General features: G+C 44.0%; 1 protein-coding gene across 2 annotated transcripts; it reads left to right on the top strand.

Moving 5' to 3' along the window:
- The first annotated feature begins 143 nt into the window (after positions 1 to 143).
- RIT1 (Ras like without CAAX 1) lies at positions 144 to 14,086 on the top strand. Of its 2 annotated transcripts, none has more exons than XM_081841411.1 (5): positions 144 to 218; positions 7,096 to 7,152; positions 9,005 to 9,078; positions 9,604 to 9,795; positions 10,890 to 14,086. In XM_081841411.1, exons 2-5 carry the CDS (start codon positions 7,098 to 7,100, stop codon positions 11,121 to 11,123), a joined length of 555 nt encoding a protein of 184 aa, XP_081697537.1. In that variant the 5' UTR covers positions 144 to 218; positions 7,096 to 7,097; the 3' UTR covers positions 11,124 to 14,086. The 2 variants fall into 2 exon arrangements, with proteins under 2 accessions (XP_081697537.1, XP_081697536.1); XM_081841410.1 differs by lacking the exon at positions 144 to 218 and adding an exon at positions 3,990 to 4,260.
- Positions 14,087 to 18,121: the final 4,035 nt, after the last annotated feature.

The raw sequence follows: 18,121 nt of genomic DNA, 5'->3' as shown, positions 1-18,121 counted from the left end.
CTGCTGGCAATTGGGCTAAGGCTTTTTATGCAAACCTTTCAAATGATTGAAGAGAGGTAATTTGGCAGTTAGTGTCAAAATGCAGAAGTCCTTGCTATGAAGACCTTCAATCACAGATGGGGATCTAGTTGTCCCAACTGCCCATCAGCCTTGACCCACTGCCTGGGTTGGCTGAGGCTGATGGGAGTTGGAGTCCAGGGACATCTAGAGGACTGCAGGTTTCTCCACCCCCACCCCCACCCCCTTTTGTGGAATATCTCTTAAGCCTTTACCTGCCCCTGCGTGGTTTTCAAGTTACAAACCCTAAATATGGGTTAGGGTCCTTGTGTCACCTATTAAGCAGGCATTGAAAGGGTGAAGTTGGGAGCGTGGAGGTGAAAAACATTTAAATTCAGCAAAACCTGTTAAAATGATCTTGAAAAGGCACCGCTATAGTGCAAAAAGACGCGGGTGGCGCTGTGGGTTAAACCACAGAGCCTAGGACTTGCTGATCAGAAGGTCGGCGGTTCGAATCCCTATGATGGGGTGAGCTCCCGTTACTCGGTCCCTGCTCCTGCCAACCTAGCAGTTCAAAAGCACGTCAAAGTGCAAGTAGATAAATAGGTACCGCTCCAGCCGGAAGGTAAACGGCGGTTCCGTGCGCTGCTCTGGTTCTCCAGAAGCGGCTTAGTCATGCTGGCCACATGACCCGGAAGCTGTACACCGGTTCCCTCGGCCAATAAAGCGAGATGAGCACCACAACCCCAGAGTCGGCCACGACTGGACCTAATGGTCAGGGGTCCCTTTACCTTTACCTTATAGTGCAAAAAGGATAACCTTTCTCCTTGAGTGAAGGACTCCATGAAACACATCATCTTGCGGTGCGGGGGAAGGGTTTGTTCCACCACCCTGTACAATTTCCCATCAGTGATAATTGTGTATTGCTTTATACCTTGCCTTTATGAACACTTCCTTGGCCCATTCAAATAGTAGTTGATTGCACTGGGGGCATAAAACACAGTTATAGTCTCACTGCTTTTTCCTAGGCCAGGCAGGGGGAACATGACACCAAATGGAAGTACGGTCAAATGGCTTCAATCTAGTGTCTCTGTCTAGAACTTTGTCGTGGTTTTTTTTTTTTTGCCGCTGCGACAACAGCATCCTGTCCGTAAATCCAAGTAAATATGAGAGGTTTGCAGACACAAGACACGCAGAGCAACCTTATAAATGTCTACCCGGAAGCAAGCCCTAAAGGCTAGCTTAGCTTTTGTTCCTCAGGGAGGTTTTGCATATCTTGCGTATGCGTCAGGAAGGACGCGTTGGTAATACAGGCATGCGGACAACCGAAGAATGCAAATCCGCAGAGACAAAAATCCTCCCCTTTGCAATGCTGTGTCTTGAGCGGCCAGCTGACTTTCAGCAGCTGCTGCGCCTGCGCAGAAGGAACGCCGAGTACTAAGTTCGCACAGCTCTCCCGGCCAGAGCTCTATCCAGCGCATAGAGTCACGCACAGCCGAAACTTCCGGGATCCAATCGACATCGCTCACTGATCGTGATTCATTATCTATGGATGTGGAATGACCTCTTGTCTAATTAGGATGTTTTCCATTGTCTTCTGCTGTGCTCACCGCTTTGGGAATGTTTTTTTGTTGTAAGCAATCCTGTGCATGGTTGCCTCAAGTTCAGTTGAGCTCAATAGACGGACTTCCCTCTGAATTGACACATTCAGAATTTCACTGTGTACATAAACATATCCTCTCCATTTAGTATTGCGTTTATATCACATTTTTCCTCCAAGGAGCTCAAAGTTCTGCAACTGGTTCCCACACCCACCTACCTGTTGTCCTCACAACAACCCTGTGAGGTAGGTGAGGCTGAACAGAGACTTTGTAGCTGAGTGGGGATTTGAACCCTGGTCTCTTCCGGGCCCTAGCCCAGGGCTGGATTTAGGTTTAATGAGGCCCTAAGCTACTGAAAGTAATGGGGCCCTTTATATGTCCAGCTGTGCTTTGTCAACAACAAATTGTCACGGTTTTTTGTGTTGAATCTATACGGTAATTTATGGACCTAATAGGTACCTAAAGTCATTTGCACATAACAAAATATGTATTTTAATAAAGTAATTGTTGCACTGAAATACAATTACGAAGTATATTAATAGTGAAATACAATTAAGAAGTATATTAATAGTGAAATAATTATTAAGCTCTAACTTAAAATGATTTTTTATTCATAACAAACTTAATAATGCAAACACATTGGCATTTGGCAATTAACAAAAGTTCCCTTGGAAATATAATTTACAAAGACTCATAATCTAGTCTCTAGAAACTTGCTATAACATGAAATAACAAAACACTGTTGCTGTATGTAGGTTTTATTTTATTTGTTTTTTATCTTATATTTTGGAAATGTACATCCAGGTGTTTTTTTCCTTTAAATTTTTTGGGGGCCCCCAAGAGAGTGGGGCCCTAAGCTATAGCTTGTTTAGCTTACACGTAAACCTGGCACTGCCCTAGCCTAATGCTCTCCAAAAAGTACGGTATTTTTTGCTCTATAAGACTCACTTTTTCACTCCTAAAAAGTAGGGGGAAATGTGTTTGCGTCTTATGGAGTGAATGCAGGCTGCGTAGCTATCCCAGAAGCCAGAACAGCAAGAGGGATTGCTGCTTTCACTGCGCAGCGATCCCTCTTGCTGTTCTGGCTTCTGAGATTCAGAATATTTTTTTTCTTGTTTTCCTCCTCCAAAAACTAAGTGCGTCTTGTGGTCTGGTGCGTCTTATAGAGCGGAAAATACGGTACGTCATCCTTTCTAGGGTCGTGCTGCGAATCTGTCCCTCTTCAAGCAGGAATGGGGAAAAGGTCCCTTGAATACTGGGTCTCCCCCCCCCCCCGATGTTGAACTACAACTCCCATCACCATGAGCCAGAAGAGCCAGTGGCCAGGAATGTTGGGAGCTGTAGTTTAACAACATCTGGGGTGCCAAGGTTGAGAAAGGCTGTTCTAGCAGATTCACTTTTTAAAAATAACAATCATACAAAACACATCCCCTGGGTTTCTTTGGGGTATATAAATTGAACTGGAGAAATGATCAAACAAATGTGATCTCCCTCAACCTTTGTGCTCGCCTAATGTAATGTTGGGGGGCGTGGGTGGCGCTGTGGGTTAAACCACAGAGCCTAGGACTTGCCAATCAGAAGGTCGGTGGTTTGAATCCCCGTGACGAGGTGAGTTCCTGTTGCTCGGGTCCCTGCCCCTGCCAACCTAGCAGTTCAAAAGCATGTCAAAGCGCAAGTAGATAAATAGGTACCACTCTGGCAGGAAGGTAAACGGCATTTTCATGTGCTGCTCTGGTTCACCAGAAGCGGCTTAGTCATGCTGGCCACATGACCCGGAAGCTGAACGCCGGCTCCCTCTGCCAATAAAGCGAGATGAGCGCCACAACCCCAGAGTCGGCCACGACTGGACCTAATGGTCAGGGGTCCCTGTGCCTTAATGTAATGTTGAACTACAGCTCCCACAATCCTGGACCGTTGGCCGTACCTGCTGGGGCTGATGGAAGCTGGAGTCCCAACGATTTTTCTAAAAATAGAGGGGGGGGGATAAAATAGATGTTGTTGGACTCCATCAGCCAACGGTCACGAATGAGGGGAACTGGAGTCCAACAACATCTGGAGGGCCCCAGGTTGGGGTAAGGCTGGACCCACAGGTTCAGGAAGTCTGAAATAAAGAAAAGGAGGCTGTTTACAAAAAAAACCAGCAAAAACCTACAGTTTCCCTAGCTATGGGCACGGGTTTTGCTTATGGATTTATTAGCAAAAAAGCATGCAATTGCGAGCCGGAAATAATCGAGGCTTCGATGACGTTCCATCCTCTTTGGGCACCCTCCCCCCAACTCCCGGAGGAAGGGAGGCGACGGCAGGGGCGCTGCCCCTCCCCTTGCGACGCGTAGGGGGCGTGGCCACGAAGGGCCCCTCCCATTCCCTCTGAGGCGGCGGTTGGAATTCAGCCGAGCCGGCGCCATTTTGTTCCGAGGTGGGCGGGAAGGTGAGGAAGCGGCGGCGGCGGCGGCGAGGGCGGGGGGATGCCTCTGCTGCCGCCGCTCTTGTCCACCGGAGAGGGCGTCTGAGGGGAGCCGTCCTCGGGCGGCTATCCGTACCATGGACCCGACTGGGCCGCGGGGACCGCCTGGCGGGGTCGGGGGGGCGCCGCCGCCCCCTCCGTTGCAGCCCCGGGAGTACAAGCTGGTGATGTTGGGCGCCGGGGGCGTCGGCAAAAGCGGTACGTTGAGGGGAGGCTTGAAAAGACTCACGTATGTAGGCCATTGAGGGACGGGGTGGGGCGCGGCAAGGATAACGAAGGGCGTGGGTTGTTGTTTTTTAGGGGGGTGGAAATAGGAGGAAGGGGCACCTTCGGAACTCCCTGCCTCATGATATGGGGACGAAACATACCTTCGCTGCTTGCTTAGGCCCCGGGCCCAATACTCTCTCGCTCACTAAGGTCTTTGGTAACTGGCTAGCCTCTTCCTTTCTTATTTATTTATTTACTTACTTGCTCAGGCATGTATTGATTTAGTCATGAAGTCTTTTTATATACCGCTGCATCCTATCGCAGCGGTTTTAAAAACAGCAGTATCAGAAGTATAAAACCAAATCGTAAAATCATTAAAAGTTAGAAGCAAGAATATAAACTGAAAACGGACACCAGCATGCCATGGTGGAAGGATGTGCTCTGCATAGGCCTGGCGGCACAGAAAAGTTTAGAAGTTGGCACAGAAGTCGCCCGCTGATGGTGATGCTTGCTCCTTTGTTGGTGGTGCGGGTAGGGCTCACCCTTATGGTTGTGGTAATCAACTTGTTAAGCTGTTCTTAAATACTGTGTTTTAAGGTTGTAACGCGTCCCCTGGGATTACAACATCAAGGGTGGGAAATGAAAATAAAAGAAAGAAAGAACCCTTCTAAACCACTTCTCAAGGCGATTTACATATAAAACAGTTAAAACAACAACAAGTACATTTAAAACAAGACTAAAACCCTAACAGGTTTATTATGTTACTGGATTATACAGTGTTGTATTTTTTTTCTGGTTTTGTTCTTAACTGGTTAAATTGCTTTGAAATGTGTCAAATAATTAACAATAAAAGCATTATCTGGTAGGAAGGTTGCTGAAATGTTTTTATTAGCTTTTAAAATGTTATTTATAACATGATTACCAAAATGAATGTAGGGGCAGCTGTGTTAGGTTCCTTACAGTAAAAGCAACAAGGAGTGTGAAGCAGGGAACAGAACCGGCATAGTTTTATCAGTGCAGTTCTTCTGTATGTATGTCTATTCAGAAGTAAGTTCATTGAGTTCAGTGGAACTTTCCATTGAATTCACTTACTCAGTTCTCTTAGGTTGCAAACCCATATTCAGGAAACTGAATATTCAGGAAACTGAATATAGGTGTGCAGTCTAAGAGACTGAGCTATGAATTGGGAAGTCCCCCGTCTGAATCTTTCTTCTGTTGGATCAAGCACCAGTGGCCCATTTAGTCCAGCACCTTATTCTCACAGTGCCCAGTCAGATGGCACTAGGAAGCCCATAATCAGGAAGTATAGAAGCCTCTGTCTCTCTGTTGGTGGTTCCCAGCAACTGGGATTCAGAGGCTTTTTGCCTCTCAAGTGGCAACAGGAAGAACATAACCATCCTGGCTAGAAACTATTGACAGCCAACAACGGCAGCAAGGATACTCATCGCTAAGAACTGGAAAACTCAAGATCTACCCACACTGGAAGAGTGGCAGATGCAGCTGATGGACTATATGCAACTGGCGGAGATGACTGGCAGAATCCGAGACCTGGGAGAAGAAAGGATTGAAGAGGATTGGAAGAAGATTGAAGAGGATTGGAAGAAATTTAAGATTTATCTACAAAAATATTGTAATTTGGTTGAATGTTAAGAAGGATGCTTGATCATAAAATAATTGGCCACCACTAAATTAGACCGGAATTTGACGATAATTGAGATTAAGGAAAATATAAACCTTCTGGAGAATTGTTAGACTATTTTTAAATGAGTGGAAATAAGATGGTAAATAAGATGATAATTTGCTTGAAAAAATTATTCAACGATGTAAGTGGGAGCAGGAGACGTGAGGAAGTCCAAAGAAGTTATGAGATTTTGTTATGACATAACTAATGTTGTCTATTATCTGTGCATTCCTTTTATAAAAAAACCTTAATAAATATTTATTTTTTTAAAAAAAATAGAAACTATTGACAGCTTTGGCCTTTATGAATTTATCTTATCCCCTTTCAAAGCAATTTTTGATGTTGTAGCTTACCCTGAGGCCTCCATGCCTCCACACGGATGTGGAGTTTCCCCCACTTCAATCCTGTAAAGGGCAACTTTCCTCTTGTCTATTATGACTGGAGTGATTCTCATGTGGGACTCCCTGCCACAAGATGAGGGGACAAATTCTTTCATGCTCTTTAGCATGTAATACAAAAGTAGTTGTAATGATTCAATTGGTTTTTACCTACTACTTCTGTTTTATGTTATTACTGCTGTTATCTATAAATCTGTTTAAGGACGCTACGCTCTGTTAGACAAATTTAAAAGGAATCAAGGTTGGCTTTCATCCTAGAGCTTGCTTTGTTTTGGCGGTATTTGTTAGTTTTTGAAAGCAACTTTGAAGTGTTTTCTGTAAGCAGGAAAACATTTTCTCCAAACCAACATGAAGGTGCATTACGCAGTGAGAACATTGGTGCATCTTGCGCAATACTGTTTGCTCCTAACTGGGAGCGCCTCTCCAAGGCCCCTGATGGGACGATTTTTATAATGTATTTTTCTTACAGCATTTGCATACTCCTAAGTCTTATAGAGCTTTAAAGGACAAGGCCAGCCTTTTGAATTGTGCCTGGAAATGGATTGGGAGCTGTTGTAATGTTTCTCCCCTTAAAAAACCATGGCGAGTTATATTTAAAATGGCAGGTCTGGTCACATCTGTGGCCTGTCCGTTTTGAAAGAAACTCAAGGCTTTGTGCACAGTTATCCCAGTAGCACGTGCTACATCTTGTGATGATAGCCATTTCTGCCTTTCGTTCATTTTAATATGTTTGTGCCTTCCTTTCAGCCATGACCATGCAGTTCATTAGTCATCGTTTCCCAGAAGACCATGACCCCACCATCGGTGAGTGTGTTCTTCTGCTTCCTCTTCCAACCAGTGGTGTGCTGACTGAAAAATAAAAATAAATAAATCTGGGGCCGATAGGAACCCCCAACCTACAAAATGGGGAAGCCTTGCTAGTGTTGAGATTAAAAGTGTCTTTTAATTTCTGAACCTTTTCCCCCAGACAATATTAATGATAGTCACCTGTCAGTGATACTAGTTTTGATTGGTAGAAATGTTAACTTTTTCTTTTATTTGTTTGTTTGTTTGTTTGATTTATATGCTACCCTATACCTGCAGGTCTCAGGGTGGCTTCCATTCCCCCCTCCCTTCAAAAAATAATGGTGCTGAGTGCATGAAACTTCCATTGGTCATTGGGAACAGCACTCTGGTACCTGGGATTATTCTTTTAAGTGGAGAAGTTGAGAGTTGAACTTGGGTCCTTCTGCTTTACAAAGGCCATGGCTCTGAAACATGTGAGAGGCTTCCATGAGTACAAGAGGCTCTCTGCGCCAGCGGTTTACTCTCCCAACGTGGAGGAGCTCTGGGCATTCCTATTCTGAAGGCAGCAAGGGCAGCCCACTAGCGGGTAAATGGGCTCTGGGCCCAAATGGTACACTGCAAAGTCGTGGGTGTGTAATTGAAATAAGAATTTCATCGTAACTATTAATATACTATATTAAATATTTTTTCAAGGGGTACTTGTGAGCCACAGGTGGAAGTTCCCAGGTACAGTGGTGCCTCGCAAGACGAAATTAATTCGTTCCGCAAGTTTTTTCGTCTTGCGAGTTTTTCGTCTTGCGAAGCACGGTTTCCCATAGGAATGCATTGAAAATCAATCAATGCGTTCCTATGGAAACCGCCTTCAGACCAGGTCCGGGGACAGTCTGTCCCCCGACCCCTTCTGAGGGGTGGGGGTGGGGGAACAAGGGCTTTTCTTCCCACCCCCAGCATTTAAAAAAACCCCGGGACAGCGGAGGACTTCTCCGCTGTCCGGGGCGATCTTAAAATGCTGGTGGGCAGAGAAGCCTTCGCTGCCGCCTGCCAGCATTTAAAAAAAACCCCGGGACAGCGGAGGACTGCTCCGCTGTCCGGGGATCTTAAAATGCTGGTGGGCGGCAGAGAAGCCTTCGCTCCCGCCTGCCAGCATTTTTAAAAAACCTGCCTGCCTTCCCAGGAGAGCGGAGAAACGCGCGTTTCTCCGCTCTCCCGGGAAGGCAGGCAGACAGGGGGGAGCAAAGACTTTTGCCCCCCGCCGGCCTTCAGAAGAGGTCCAGGACCTCTTCTGAAGGCCGGCGGGGGGCAAAACTCTTTGCTCCCCCCCCCCGCCTTCAAAAGCCGCCCGGGATAGCGGGAAGCGCTTCCCTGCTATCCCGGACCGCTTTTAAAATGCTGGCGGTGGGGAGCAAAGCCTTTCGGCCCCCGCCGGCCTTCCTGGACCTCTTCTGAAGGCCGGAGGGGGGGAAAAGGCTTTGCTCCCCACCGCCAGCATTTAAAAGAGGTCCCCGGAGATTTCCCTATGGGCCTTCTTCTTGCGAAGCAAGCCCATAGGGAAATTCGTCTTTCGAAGCGCCTCAAAAAACGGAAAACCCTTTCGTCTAGCGAGTTTTTCGTCTTGCGGGGCACCACTGTATTGTCAATCATTCACATCAGTGTCTGTATCAACTGGCAAAAAAAAAAAAAAATCACATTTGTGAGAGTTTTTTTTAAAAAATAAAAAAGCACAATAACATTTGAGGCAAACCATGAGCGCAACAATCACTTAAGCAGTAACTAAGGGGCTCTGTTGTGAACACGTCTGAAGTTGTCCTTTGCTCATGTAGACATTGATAGCTAGACCGTGCTGAATGTTTGTTTGTATTTCTTTCTCTAGAGGATGCTTACAAAATGCGAATAAGGATTGATGATGAACCTGCTAATCTGGACATTTTAGACACAGCAGGCCAGGTATATAATGACCACTGTACATTTTATATTTTGCTTTTGCTCATTCAAAGCAGTTTACATACATTTACCTGACTGTGATCCTTAAAACAATTCTCTATGGTGGGTCAGTATTATCCCCGCATGGGTGGCTGAGAGTGCCATCTGGCATCTTGTTGTAGAAGTATTTTCATATACTGAAGACACACTACTTTACCCTTGCACTGCCAGCAGTGAACATGCATTTTATAGTATCTGTGTTGTAGGCACAGGACAGAAGCTAGTTTGCCCAATCCACTGTAACCATGGGCATTTATTTATAAAATTATTTACAACAGTGCATACAATAAAACACCATAACCCAGTACAAAATGGTAAAGAGTTGCATAGGCCTGTTTACATAAGGTCTTCAGATGGTGATAGAAAATCATCTGTTTGCCTGCATGATGATAGTGCAGCGTGCTTACAGACTTTTGCCGAATGGGCAGTCTTATGGTATTCTAAAAAAATCCTGGAGCTGGAATATACTCTTGTTGTTTTACTTCCTAGGCAGAATTTACCGCCATGAGGGACCAATACATGAGGGCAGGCGAAGGGTTCATTATCTGTTACTCAATCACAGACCGCCGAAGCTTCCACGAAGTGCGTGAGTTCAAGCAGCTTATCTACCGTGTTCGGCGTACAGATGAGACTCCTGTGGTTCTTGTGGGGAACAAGTCTGATCTAGCTCGTCTCAGGCAGGTAAAGAATGCTTCAGAATTAATTCTTTGCTCAGTTCCTTTTCTTGTATGTTGGTGCTTGCAAATAGAGGATGATAGGAATTGAACCGAATCGTTGGATTTGCTCATATCGAAAGGGAGGCAAATAGCCTTCCCTAGAAGGTGAGGTTGTTGGTTAAAGAATTTCCAGCCGGTCTTTCGGGGCACTTAGCTCTCACAATTTTGTTTTTGAATAGACATAGTAGTTGCATTCCCACAAGCCCCAGGGATATGCTGTCTTGGTCCCTTTCCCCTTGTTCTTGCTGCTGAGTGAGTAGGATGCGGCAAGAGGCAGGGAGCATGTTGAAAAACAAACATTGGGAACAATTGGGACTTCTCTCAAGATTGAAATAAGATTGGGAAAATGCATGCAGATACCAAATGTGTAAGTAAGGAAGCAGAGCAGAAAATGCATATGCCAGGTAAGCATTGAAAGATGCGGAAAACAGTAAAGCCATGCCACACAACAGGTAAGGAAGAAGTGTGCTAAAATAAAAAAGTGTGTGTAATAGAATGTGATATGTAGCTTGCTACTTTGTTGAGGCTTACTAGAAAGTGGAGTGCCCAAGAAAATTGCACACAAAGCCTTCCTTCCTTTATAAACTTAGTTATTGGGAAATGGACATTCACATACTTCGAAGGACTTGGCAGAAGTTCAGGTGCTGAGAATGCCACCAAGAACAGACAGTGACCATGGTGAGATTTGTAGAGGGGAGAAAAGAGAACTTTTATAGCTATATATTCCCAATAACGCTTCATTGCGCCAAAATCTACTGCTTTCTGAGAGCTGCATGATTCCTACTGTAAAAAACCCCCTTAAAATCTAACATGAAAGCATGGCATTTCCTTTCAAATGTTTGAAAGATCAGGAAGAGCCTTGGCATAAAGCAGGAATGTCAGAAATATATAGCAAAAGATGGATGTTGACGATGAGTACAGAGAGTGAAGCATGAAAGGGCAGTATTCCAGGAATTTTCAGGCTGTGTGAAGGAGTCTGTAAAAAGCAAAAGTGGGCTTGGCTAAAAGAAATGGCCGCCTCTCCTGTTGCTGACCAGCATGTGCTTTTCTTGTTGCAAGGTCTCCAAGGAAGAAGGTTCAGCCTTGGCACGCGAGTTTGGCTGCCCTTTCTTTGAAACTTCAGCTGCCTTTCGCTACTATATCGATGATGTGTTTCACACTCTGGTTCGAGAAATCCGGAGGAAGGAGAAGGAAGCAGTCATGGCGCTGGGGAAGAAATCCAGGCCTCGGACGAGTGTGTGGAAGAGGTTGAAATCTCCCTTCCGGAAGAAGAAGAAGAATTCTGTGACATGAATCAAATATGTCTGTCAGCCAAATAACTGTGTGGCTTGCAGGAGAACCAAAGCAGTCCAGCAGCCCTTTGGAGCCTTGTGCTTGTTTCTGCTGACCGTGCCAATCGAGATACTTTTGTCTGTTCAAAACTGGATGGAGTGATTCGGCCTTGCCATCAAGAGTGTCGCGCTACATTGCGTGCTTCGAAAGTTTGTTTAATCTGTTTCTTCCTGGAGAAGACTTGGCAAAGAAAAGTAACAATTGATCCAGATGTCCATAAATCAGTTTTGCAAATAAGTGCAAAACGCATAGCCAACTAGTCTGCCCACATGTATTTTGTGCCTCGCAAAGTTGCCTTGTGCCAGTTGGTCTGATATTTTAAACAGTTGCCAACATTATGATACCTTCTGGATTTGGGTGTTGGTGTCTCAACAGCATTTCAGAGGGGTATAGTTCAGAAGCCTTGTTGCATAAGCTATTTTTTTTACCCCTAGGAAGGTAGCAAAATGTACATGAATTTGATGAAGTTGATCTGTTGGGATTCCCGGGCCACTCGTGTAGCAAGTTTGCAACAATTGGTTGCTTCAAGTGTGGGGGAGGAATGCTACAAGATTTGTGCCAAATCTTTATCCTTGTGTATTTTTCCAGTAACTTGATTCCTCTCGGGGTGAGGATGAGCAGATCAGTGTCTGTCAGCAAAGTTGTTGAAAACTTCAAAGAACAGGAGACGGCAAGAGCCCTTCAAGTTTGCATGACTGTTGCACAAGTTTCTTCGCACGTGCAATTTTGACTGTTTCTGACACTCCAGATGCATTGGTAGTCTCTTTTTAAAAAACTTTTCCCAGTGCCATATTCTTTTAGATTTTGCAGGAAAGGTTACCGTTTTTTCCCTTCCATGGGGAGTGGAGAGTACTGGATTGTGCAGTATTAACTGCAGATAAACTTGCACCACTTTTCTGGGATTCTCGTCCCAGTCTCTGAAATTTATAGGAAACTGCCGGCAAGAGCTTTCTTGTTAGGAAGTTTCCCTGTCTCCTTCTGAGGGGTGGTGGTGATCTGTGACCAGTGAAAAATAGAAAGGTGCTGCAGGAAGGAGTTGAAGTGGGAATAGTGGTTGTTACTGGGAAGTCGGAGAGTGGTGGTGTCAAGTGGCTCTTGCGAAAGGGTATTGTCGACGGACTGTTGGTTGGAAGCTGACCCGCTGACCCATGGCACAGTCGGGTGGGTGGACACAGGAGCTGTCTTCGCTGTGAAAAATCCAAGGTCAGTCCAGTTCAGAAAGGATCTTTGGTAGCAAGGCTGGGAAAGCCCCCCTCTGCTACCTCCACTGATGGTAGCAGTGTGCTTCAGAATACGGTTGCTGGAAAACACAGGAGAGGAGAGTGCCGTCGCTCTCGGGTCCTGCTTGGCCACTGTGAGAACATGATGCTGGACTAGCAGGCTTTTTTATGTCCTTATGCTGGGAACCTGGAGAGCCATTGCTACTCAGGAGTGGACAATTCTGGGCTAGGAAAGGGGATGGTCTGATTTGGTATAATGCAGCTAACACATGCTTTTATCTCAGGCCTTAGTTCTAATCTAAAGTATCTGGGTCAGCGGATCATACCTCAGTGTTGACATCCTAGTATGAAAGTGTTGTACGCACGCAGAGTTGTATTGGTGCTGATCGTAAAGTGAAAGATTTTGTACTGTGATTTTGGTGCAGGGGGATCACTTTGGAAGGAGCACAGAGAGGGTTTATTCAGGACTCGAGCCTGTACTTGAAAATGTAGCAAACCCCATGGGGAAATCCACACAATTTCTTGCCACTTCCTTGCATTTTTTTTTCATACACCAGAAGAGCCGTGTGCCTTGGAGAGTTTAAACATTGCCTGGTTTTTGACAAATACATGGTTTTTAAAAACCACCAAGCCAATATCATATCGTTCGAGTGTCAAGAATAAGCAAATCCATCTTGAATTAAATTCCCAAGTGCCTTCAAGAAGTCATAGAGTAGGCCCTCTTTTAGCTGGTATCAAACCTGAATTTCTATCCCTGGGTTTCAGTTACTATACTACAAATGTGATCCTTTTGCAAAAGATTTTAAAAGGGGTGTGTGTGTCAGATGATACAGTTAGCCAGCTGGATACATCAGCCTTTTCTCAAACCTCTTGCCAATTTTCTTTGCTTGATCTCCCTGGTCAGAGAACGACAGGAGAAAGAGTTAAAATCTTTCTGTTACTTTTTAGGAAATTAATCAAGCAATAATAAAATAGAGGCACTTCTTGGGTTCTTGAAGTATATTTTGTATTGCTCTTGAATTACCAAGTTGTACCAGTTGTGGTATTTTTAATATATAAATCTTATTTGCATTATGAATTCTACTGAGCAACTGGGTGTGTGTGTTTTTTGGAGGCAGGTGGAGTCACACATTCCATTTAGCAAGGAAGATTTCAAATGTATTTTATTGAGTATAACAATATATGGTGTATTTATATTAGTAAATTAACTTAATGATCAATTCTGGATACTTTCCATAGCTACTAATTTAGAAACAGATCACAACCTATATAATTTAATAAATTTTATTTAGTGTTGAATCAGATTCTTTTGGCACATGATGGATAAATCACAGATTTTCTTAAAGGAAATTTTAATGTTCTCTTTAATATTCAAGTCAAAGTGACTTAAAATGAGTTGGTTATAATTCAAAACCTGCAATTTACTGTAGGAAACAAAATAAAGAACAAATGGAGCTAAGAGACGCCTTTTGGGGAGAGTGAAAAACTTTGTGCCTTAAATTTGTGGTTTTTCAGAATTCATTGTTACATTTTGTGCTAACTTGTGAACGTGCCTGATCCCTATTTTCCTTATCATAATTACATCTGAATGATAAGCACTTTGGGGGGGGGGCACAATTCATGATTTTAATGTTCCACATACACTTTTGTACCTACAAGCTGAGAATTGCATTTGACACTATAAAGAATTTGTTTTTGTTTTTAGTCTCTGCCTTGCTTTTTTAAAAAATGAATAACGAAGAGGTCTTTTGTTGGTGCCTGGAAATAAATGGTGCAGACAGGGAAATGTATGCTATAAAGTGTAAGTTGGGCTTGTTAGTAAGGAAATTTATTCAAAATCAACAGCAACAAATTTGAGATTTAAGCTCCGCCAAGGCTGCAATCCTGTACCTACCATGCGGGAGTAATCTTGGTTAAACACAAAGGGACTTACTTTTGAGTAGACTTGTACAGCAGGGTTGGGAAACCTCAGACCCAGAGGCCAAAGACGACCTTCCAGGTGTCTCTGTTTTGCCCTTGGAATGATCAGGTCATGCCCCTCAGCAGCCTTTCATCACACCCTGAGCTTTTCAGCCTGGCTGCAATGTGTCCTTGAACTCTGATCATGCAGCTCTTGCTTGTCTGGATGGAAGATAGAGATGGGGGTGTGTAAGCCTTCTGTATAACTTGCTGTACAAGAGGTTACAATTTACATTCGTTGCTGTGGCCCTGCCTATAACTGTAGGGAATTCGGCCCCCAGGCTGAAAAAAGTTCCTCACTTCTGATGTATATGATTGCATTTTAGGGTTTAAATGGTATAATGCTTGAGAACCCTCACTTGTTTGCCACCCTTGTATGCACAATACAGACATTCCAAATTTGTGAGGCGCTGGCGATTACATAAGCAGGGCCTTTGGTCTTGACGTTAAGCATATTTTTATGTCTCAAAATACATTTCTCTGCTGGTTGATCATGTATTCAGGACACCCAAACTGCTGTGTCTTGAAATCCCTGAAAGGAAGCAAAAGATTGACTTTTATACTAAAACAGAGCAGCGCATCCTGACCCTCTTGCTTACCAAATCCACTGATGGAATCCTTTTGTGACTCAGACCAGATCTGAAAGAACACACTATTTTTTTTAGGCTGCGTGGTGCTCGGTATCTCTTCATCTAAAAGATTTGTTTTAATCATCTTTGAAACTTCGGCTCCCAGTTTTATTTCTCCCTGTGTGCCTCAATCCAAGAGGCAGAGGATTTTGAAAGAATGGCCTGTAATTTCTACTCGGAGTAAACCCACTGAAATTAATGGACTAAATGATCCATGTATATTGATCTCAATGAGTCTGAATTGGACTAATGTCAGATACAACCCAATTGCTCTGTTTCCTGTTACGGATTACACGTTTTAGGAGCTTGTTAACATTTCCCCTGCTGCAACGTTCTGTAGGCAGCGAACTGGATCTTGGCTAGGAGATCTTGGGGAGGGTAGCTCTGAATGTGACACGGGCTTTACATTTTGACCCGTATCAATTTGATTCCGCGGTGATGGGCAAACCCATACGAATAATTTTAAAAAGCAAACGCATCCATTAAAACTGCATTTATTTTTAATGGGAAGAATCGAATTGAATTGAACACACCAAACGTCAAAGAAATGGCTTTTTCCATGTTAGGCATCTTGCTAGTCTTCTCCTGCTGGGTTTGAAAATAGTTTCCTATTCATTTCACCAACAAGGGGAGGCAGGAGAGAGAAGGGAATCTGTGTTCCTTCCCTTGGGGGAGTTCGATGCCCCTTGTCACAGCAGACAAATGGAACTGAAAATGGATGAGGTAATCCTTTCGCAGTGAGGCTGCGCGGCCGACGTTTGTGTGTGTGTGTTGTGTGTGTGAGTGTGCGCCCGGGATGCACAGCTGCATGTGACAACGAGCTGAACCGCTAGATGGCCTCCCCTCGAGGTGCATGGCAAAAGGGTTCATTGACTTTTAAAAACAATGCAAATTCTCTGGACCTGGAAGGTTATGATAATAGTTTTGGTTGGCATGCATATTTATGGTATGACAAGGTAAAGGTACATAGAAATTTTAAAAATCATATTATTAGGAAAGCATTGTATAATGTATGGAATCGATATAAAGATTTGTTTGAAAGTAAAACCCCCAGGTGGCTGTCACCAATGGAAGCTAAGGCGGTAAAAAGATTGAACATGGATACAGACTGGCCAAAATATTGTGAAATTATAGAATATGATGGTGAAAAGCTAAAACTACAGAGTTTTGAGAAATTGAAACCTAAAGTCCGAGATTGGTTACATTACTACCAGATTAATGAAACTTTTAAGCAGGACAGAAAACTAGGATTTCAGAAGGAGAGGTCAAAGTTAGAAACAGAATTGCTAGAACCCAATACTAAGAATTTGTCTAGAATGTATAATCTGCTGCTAAAATGGAACACACAAGATGAAACGGTTAAATCAGCCATGATTAAGTGGGCACAAGATATTGGTCATGATATTATGTTTGCTGACTGGGAGCAGTTATGGACCACAGGTATTAAATTTACGGCATGTAGTGCCCTGAAAGAGAACATAATGAAAATGATCTATAGGTGGTACATGACCCCAGTCAAGCTTGCAAAGATATATCATTTGCCCAATAACAATTGCTGGAAGTGTAATGAATGTGAAGGAACCTTTTATCACCTTTGGTGGACCTGCCCAAAGATTAAGGCCTACTGGGAAATGATCTATAATGAAATTAAGAAAATCCTTAAGTGGACATTTGTAAAGAAACCGGAGGCTTTTCTCCTGGGCATGGTCGGCCAATTGGTACCAAAGAAAGATAGGACCTTTTTTATGTACGCAACAACAGCAGCAAGAATCCTTTTGGCGAAGTATTGGAAGACTAAAGAATTACCTACTCTGGAAGAATGGCAGACCAAGGTGACTGAATTTATGGGACTGGCAGAGATGACCGGCAGAATCCGTGACCAGAGGAAAGAGACAGTGGAGGAGGACTGGAAAAAATTTAAAATCTATCTTAAAAATTGTTGTAAAATTTCGGAATGTTAAGATGTCAGGGGATTGGACACTAAGAATTACAGCTATAAATCGAAATTTATAAAGCAGAAACTCTTTTTAAAGAGAATTAAATATAAAAATGGGATGAAGAATTGCTAAAATTTTGAAATTTGGATGCAGTGAAGGGGAGGTTTGGGGAAGTCGCATTATGTTTGTTTGTTTTTTGTTTATGTTGTAAAATCAATAAAAATTATTATTAAAAAAAAAAATAAAAACAATGCAAATTCTGCTAGGAGAGAGAGAAACAAAAAAAGGATTAGAAATCTTGAGCAGGCAGTGAGCCAAGCACTCTATTGTTTTGACTTCCAATTAGACATGCATACCATTTTTGCGCCAGGTTTGAAGCCAGAACGTGTGACCCCATTCTTGACCCTAAATGATGAGCTAGCTTGTGCAACAGAAAGCAGTGACAGAATGGCTTGTGCCCAGTGCTTTTTTTCCTGGGGGGACGCAGGAGTATGCATACCCCTATACATTTTATGAATCTTAAGTTTGGCCTCATTGAGGGGCAGTACTTCAATATAAGTAGGAAAATGAGAGTACCCCTAAACATTTTTTGTAGGAAAAAGCACTGCTTGTACCACGTCAAAGTGCAGGTGGACCCCCCCCCCCATTTTTGAATGTTTCCCCTTTTTAAAAGTGCCTCCAAAGATAAAATGTGTGTTGCATGAGAGGGTCTGCCCCAGCCTGCTCTCTTAGAATGAAAGTGTGTGTGCTTTTGGGGAGGGCTTGCAGACATAACTAGTCCGTACCCCTGCTGGACGCAGGAAATCCAGAGCTGCTTGAAGATCACGGGGGGGACGGGACACCCATCACCCTTCCAGGTAATATGTAGGCTCCATTATTGAGCTGTTCTTCCCGTTAACAGGATTTGCCTAATAGTTTGCTGAAATCTATTTCATGGGTGGCGCTGCGGGTTAAACCACAGAGCCTAGGACTTGCCGATCAGAAGGTTGGCGGTTCGAATCCCCGCGATGGGGTGAGCTGCTGTTGCTCGGTCCCTGCTCCTGCCAACCTAGCAGTTCGAAAGCACATCAAAGTGCAAGTAGATAAATAGGTGCCGCTCCGGCGGGAAGGTAAATGGCGTTTCCGTGCGCTGCTCTGGTTCATCAGAAGCGGCTTGATCATGCTGGCCACATGACCCAGAAGCTGTACGCCGGCTCCCTTGGCCAATAATGCGA

This window comes from Podarcis erhardii, assembly GCF_964252035.2.
Source record: "Podarcis erhardii genome assembly, chromosome: 15".
NCBI classification, from domain to species: domain Eukaryota; kingdom Metazoa; phylum Chordata; class Lepidosauria; order Squamata; family Lacertidae; genus Podarcis; species Podarcis erhardii.
This window is presented reverse-complemented; position numbering and strand designations above follow the sequence as displayed.